The 6,400-nt window shown below is 39.2% G+C and overlaps 1 protein-coding gene across 1 annotated transcript; it reads right to left on the reverse strand.

Annotated features, from left to right (window-relative positions):
• Window positions 1–254: 254 nt before the first annotated feature.
• Window positions 255–1,640, reverse strand: LOC148086159 (dexamethasone-induced Ras-related protein 1-like). The gene is made up of 2 exons (XM_087782874.1): window positions 1,321–1,640; window positions 255–1,235 (listed from the first exon to the last, which is right to left on the reverse strand). The coding sequence occupies exons 1-2, from the start codon at window positions 1,589–1,591 to the stop codon at window positions 709–711; spliced, it is 798 nt and encodes a 265-aa protein (XP_087639000.1). The 5' UTR covers window positions 1,592–1,640; the 3' UTR covers window positions 255–708.
• Between the last annotated feature and the right edge of the window lie 4,760 nt (window positions 1,641–6,400).

Raw genomic sequence — 6,400 nt, forward strand, 5'->3', positions numbered from 1 at the left:
GTTTATAACCAGGGTGAACTCTTGCATAATTCATTCAATATATTAAAACACAATAAATCCATCTTGTTTACTTTAATTTAATTATCCCAGTTTATTGTTCGATTTCTGTCAATGTTTAATTTCATTAGCAAATGTTTATTTAAGCTACAAACTATTCACTCGTGTTTACTTTCCCCTAAAATAAGCAATAGCATTTATTGCCAGGCGTATTAAATGCCATAAAATAAAAGACACACAACAGTAACAACAAAGCATTCAGTTGAAGGTATTTTATTATATATTAAGATCTTTTTGTTTTGCTTCCTTTGCAAACCAATGAAGTCACATTCACCGTCGCTGTATTCACAGTAAAAAAAAAGAACAGTAGCAAAATATATCAAATATATTACACTATATATATATAAGTTGTAAACAGTGTTTTCAAGTCTTTTTCTCTCCCTTCGAAGGATCCGTTCCTACACCTGGAGAGAAGCGAACCACACACACGCACACACTGCGGCCTCTGAAGTACACAATAAGCAACATTCAGAAATGTGTCGCGGGCAGTTTTTAGTTTTTTGTCCTTTGTCCAGGTCCCTGGAGTCATCGCAGGCTTGGGCGCCGTTGGCGTGAACCGGCTCCAGCTTTCGGCGCTCAGGACGCTCAGGTCAGGCTTGACAGTTGAGGTTTTTCTTTTCTCCGTCCAAGGATTCTGTGATTCTATATCTCTTAGCTGATCACGCATCGCTCCTTGTCCTTCCCCTGCCCGCCCACCGCCTTCTCCTTGATGTACATGAGGTCGCTGTGGACGCTGGGTCTCCTGGCCGACGGCGTCACCATCCCGTAGGCCTCGCCGATGTCCTTCAGCTTCTTGCTCTTCAGCGACTTCCGGTGCAACATGTCGCAGTACTGCGCCGACACCTTCCTGTGCAGGTCGGGGCTCATCTCGTGCGGCAGCTTGGCCAGCGTGAACAGGGTCTGGAACATCTTGTCCACGTTCTCGTTCCTCTTGGCCGAGATCTCGAAGTAGGCGCACTGGTCGTCGCCGGCCACCAGCGCCTCGATCTCCTGCTGCTGGACCTCGCGGTAGAACTCGCGGTCGCCCTTGTTGCCGCAGATGACCAGCGGCACGTCGATGTTCTCCTTCATCTTGTTCTTCAGGCACGACTTGGTCTCGTAGATCTGACGCTTGAGACGCTGCACCTCCTGGAAGGACTCCCGGTTGTCCAGGCTGAAGACCAGGATGAAAACATCACCTGTGAAACCAAAAGAAAGAACATTTTAGACCCTGTTGCGTGTAAAAAAAAAAGCTGCACATGCGCAGATGAAGCGAATTCTCACCAGTGAGTATTGAAAGTCTCCTCATGGCGGGGAAAGGATGGTTCCCTGAAGTATCCAGAATGTCCAGCTGGTAAACGTCCCCCTTGATGCTGTAAAGTTTCCGGTGAAAGTCCTCGATGGTCGGCGTGTACTGCTCGTCGAACCGGCCGTTCAGGAACCGGGACACGATGGCACTTTTCCCCACTTTGGTGGAGCCCAAAATCACCATCCTGTAGCAGTTCTTGGCCGGGATGTCAAAGTCGCTCTCGGAGGGAGACATCTTCTTGATCATGGCTGAGGGAGGACCGTGAGTGAGGAGCAGCGTGAGACTGAGAGATAGATATAGCAGCTGGTGTGCAGTGGTCGTGCTTCTGTTCAGACTCACTCTCTGCTGCGTGTATTTATGCTGCTGGACTCTCCTCCTCCTCCTCCTCCTCCTCCTCCTCCCTTTCTCTCCTCCTCCTGCTGGATACGTCACGACTCCATTGACTTCAGACTCAGTTTATTTCCAGAGGATTCGAGCAGAGATGCGCGCACGAAGCATCATCTTTTTTTTTTTTAAAACATCTTTAAATCAAAATAGTTGTCAGATAAACGGGGATAAAACATAGTCGCACAGGTTGTCAGTCAAAAATATTCAATATATTTAATTCAAAAACGTGGATTATTTTGTTGCATATTTTTATAAACAACAACAGATTTCATGCGGCGTTTAAAAATCAGATTTAAAAAAAAACAAAAAAACCCAGAAATCCGGTCAGAATATGATACAAAAATGTATTTCAAACAACAAAAACAACCTCTAAGATTATCTCTTTATTCATTGTATTGTTGACCTTTTTTCTTCTAAAACCACGCATTTCAGGTCGGAAGTCCTGAACAGGTGATTTCAGAGTTCAGTGAACGCAACCGGACAATATTTAACGTCTCTTCCGAAATAAGTGACGAGTTAAAATAACAAATGGTTTGACCTTTGACATCCTCCCCGTCATGCCTGACCACTGTCACTTATTTATTTTGTCTGTTCGCGGCGTGTCACGTGTTTCTTACAGTATGATAAAGTGAATATAACGGAGTATGTTGTTTACATGTTCATATGTTAAAGTGATGAAGCGACTTCACTCTGGTGCGTTCACGGGCCAGACGCTGCAGTTACCGAAGTGACCAGAGGGCGGCGGTGCAGGTGCTTCTGCAGGCGGGGTAAGAGTAACAGTAACTCTGTGGTACCAGAGTCTGACAAGTGAGACAAGTGTGATGTAATATATGGCTCGTTAGCCTCTAGTAATTTTGTTTTTCTCAATATTATGTCCCATAAAATCTGACCAAAAAAGAAAAATCAGTTTTTACATAGAAAACAAAAACTGTTTTTGAAGAAATTAGTATTTGAAGCTCTTGTGTTGCAAACAAAATCACCTTTTTATTCTTTTAATTAATATATTTTGCTTTAATTGTTTCCATTGATGCTTGTTTCCGTATACGAATGAAAACCTTCCACAGACGTGGCTGTTGGAAGAAAGATGTTTAAACTGAGGCGACGGATGATAGTCTAGACTAGGGGTGGGCAATTAAATTTCCTCTGGGGCCACGTCATATAATGTGACTGTTGTGAGGGGCCCTCAACCCAAAGGACAGGAGCGAAGAGCTAAAATATGACAGAAAAACGTTGAAAAAAACAAAGCAAGTAAGAATAGTAAAGAAAGAAATATCAGCATAAAATAAACCGGACTATGTCAAAACACTTTTATAAACCTTTCACGTAAAAGAAACTGATGGGAAAATAACTTATTCCTCTAAATATGATGTCAATAATTTCAATGGGCAAGACATTTTCATTAAAGTAAAAACAAAAAAATCAGACACAAAAAAATAATAATATATATTTAGAGTTAATACAATAATAATCACAATATTAAATTGTTTATTAAAGCTGTCGGAAAGAATGTCTATATTTTACTCTTACCTCTTGAGGGCCGCATGAATACAGTCCAAGGGCCACATGTGGAATTCACAGACAAACTGACCAGTACCTTTTTTAAAAATGACCAGTACAAATAAGTATAAATAAGAGGTGAGTTTCTTTTGCCAGGTAATGGCAAGAGCTATTTTTTAATACATATGCACACAAGGGATATCACAAACACATTGGTTTTCCGGATCTTCGGGTCACATTGACCCAGATATAACACAAGGGTTTACCACTTTTGGAAAACCTCTCAACTATCACTCAAGATGTTTCACATAGGTATATTCTTCAGGGTTTTAAAAAATGTAAATAAATATATAGCAACAGCCACAACATAGCCTTCGGATCACCTTAGGTTAGGTAGAACTTTATTGATCCCTCAGGAGGTCTCTTTCGGGAAATAGTTTTTCCAATAAGACACAGCAATACAGACGATTATACATAAAAATAACCTTAACCCAAATTAAAAATTAAAAATTAAATAAATAAATGAATAACAATAAATCCTTGACCCAGAGATAACACAAGGGTTAACATTTGTTTGCTGTAATATTCAGAGTTTAAGCAATTTCAGTTTCTTTATTTAACACGGGCGATTTAGAAACAAATGTTTACATTTGTAGTAGTTTAATGGGTCGTCACATGTTTTTTTTTAGCTGAAAAACAGGAACGCATAGCGTGAATAAAGTAGGCCATCTTGAAATTGCAGTATTTCAGTTAATCCAGACTCAAGAGGTGGAGTTGGTGCCGGCTAAGATCTGATATTTGAGGCCATAGTGGCTAATTTAACCATGTCGCTGTTACGATGGTGGGCTTTTGAATTTCCTCAGGGACCACATCTTATACAGCGAGTGTTGTAAGGAGCCATCAAGCAAAAAACAAAGAAGCAAAAAGCTTAAATATAAAAAATAAAACAATTTAAACAATAGTAATAAAATCAAGCTCAATAGGCTAATGTCTCATATACCATTTGTTTTAATCTAACGTAAAGAACTTTTAAAAATAAACACTTAAATATTTTCGATGCTCTAAAATACTCACAAAAATGAGAAAAAAATGAGGACAAAAGTCCTTAAACAGAAACCCTACAGTCATATCTTGACTATAGAGATATTAGTGATTAGTAATGAGTAATTCAAATAAAAACAAAATAAATAGTTAGTTCCTAAATGATCTGTCTGTTTAAATTCAGGAAAAAAATCCCCTACTCTACAGTGTGATAAATTCATTGATTTTCTAAACCAGTAGGCAATTTTTTTAATGCCGTATAAAGTGTTTTGGGCTGGAAGAGTTTGTGTCCTCAAATCTTTTTGACAACCAGCCTCAAGTGGAGAGTTGAAGAACTGCAGCTTTTTTTTTCCCACTTCTGCATCGGCTTCACCGTTTAAAACCAGATGTTTTGGTCGCAGGTTAGCAAAGCAGTTCACATCTGGTAAACCCACAAGAACACGACACCGTGGATCTTCTTGAGCAGTTGATCTGCTGCTCGCTGGGGTTTAATCGGAAATCCTTTATCTTTGGATCTCAGATGCCTCCAGTGAACTCTCCTCATCGCTGCTCTTATCCTCATCTGCGATTAACAGTGTGAACCTCGTGCGTCATATTGCGGTCGATAATAAAAAAACAAACAAACACTGGTTGCTTCCAAAAACAAAAAAAAAAGGTCTTCTCTCCTGGTCCTGCCCTCACAAGACCTGACTTCATGAATGCCTTCAATCATGATGGCCTTCAGTCGGCGAATGCATTCACTGATTTCATTGATGTAGGACAAGTTTACAGACAGTAATGGTGCTGTTCAGTAGAGAGGGAAGTCTATACCGGATCATCTTGATTCTAGAGCAACCAGTCGATGGAGCTTTATGGTGATGTACCGTTTAATCTGAAGGTCACATCCCATCATATCGGTCTCTGGCTCACTCGAAGTAATGCATGAGGCTGATGTAACGACCGATACATTATTTACAAACACATGGTTGGATGATTGATCGTGGACGGCTTCTGATAATGAAGAGAACACAAGTAATCCAAACAGTTAACAGATTAATATAAACCGTCATGGTCAACGTCCATTTTTAAAATGGCCGCCACTTTCCTTGAAAGTCTTTTATAAAACAAACGAAAAAAAAGGTTTGTTTGAATAGTCATAGAAATTATTTGTCCTTGTAAAAAAAATATGAGGTTTTATTTTATCTCTTGAGGAACAAAAAGGGTAAATCTTGAGGATAATTGTATTTATTTGTTCCTGTCAGTTAAAAAATAAAGTTTCTAGACTAGTTTACTTTACAGATGGTTGAAAATGTTAAAACCTGTAGAGCTGAACCACTTATGGAAATTAAATGGATCCATTGAAAGGGCTGATGTCCCGGGGAATATGATTCATATTGAATTTTAATAATCAAATAAAGTGCTCTTATTAAACGGGTCCATTGAAGCTTGATTGACTCGTGAAACTGGGTCAACGTATCCTCCATTGAACCCCGACTATCAAGCTGAACTCAAGCTCTGATGATATTGACCTAATTACGTGACTTTATTCGATGAATCAGGACTGATGATAGTCACCTAAACATCTGATCAATCCACACTCGTGTTCACTTGGACATCTTGAGTTATGGTGGGACGTCAGGAAATGAACAGGGACTTTGATCGTGTGTCTTTTGTGTCACGAGGTGAGTAAAACTTCCAAGTATCTGTACTTTATTAAGTATTTTATGGACACTTAGAAGTTTTTCTTTTGTTGACGGGAAGTAAATTTGCTAGAGAATCAAATGGAAACTGAACCAAATCATTCCTGTATTGTGTATTAAAGTAGACTGTGTTATTTATGAGCATTTTATTTGATCTACCAGCTGTGAATGTCCAGGTACGAAGGAGAAAATGCTCTCATTACATTTGAAATGTTACTAATTACAAAAGCTTCTGAGGCACCTTTATTTTTACCAAAGTAGATTTCATTTGTACCTTAACTCTGGTTTGTTCTATGAAGACAGAAGGTAAATATGACACATGTAGCCTCAGAGAAGCAGAACGGTACTTAGTAAAACCTCGTAAAAAATAGATGCTTCAAAAAAAAAAATTCTGTTTTAAAGACGGCAAAAAATGGTCAATGCGCAGAATATCAAAATAATTTTTTAAAAG

The sequence above is a fragment of the Callionymus lyra genome, chromosome 2 (assembly GCF_982586985.1).
Source record: "Callionymus lyra chromosome 2, fCalLyr1.hap1.1, whole genome shotgun sequence".
Classification (NCBI taxonomy): Eukaryota; Metazoa; Chordata; class Actinopteri; order Syngnathiformes; family Callionymidae; genus Callionymus; species Callionymus lyra.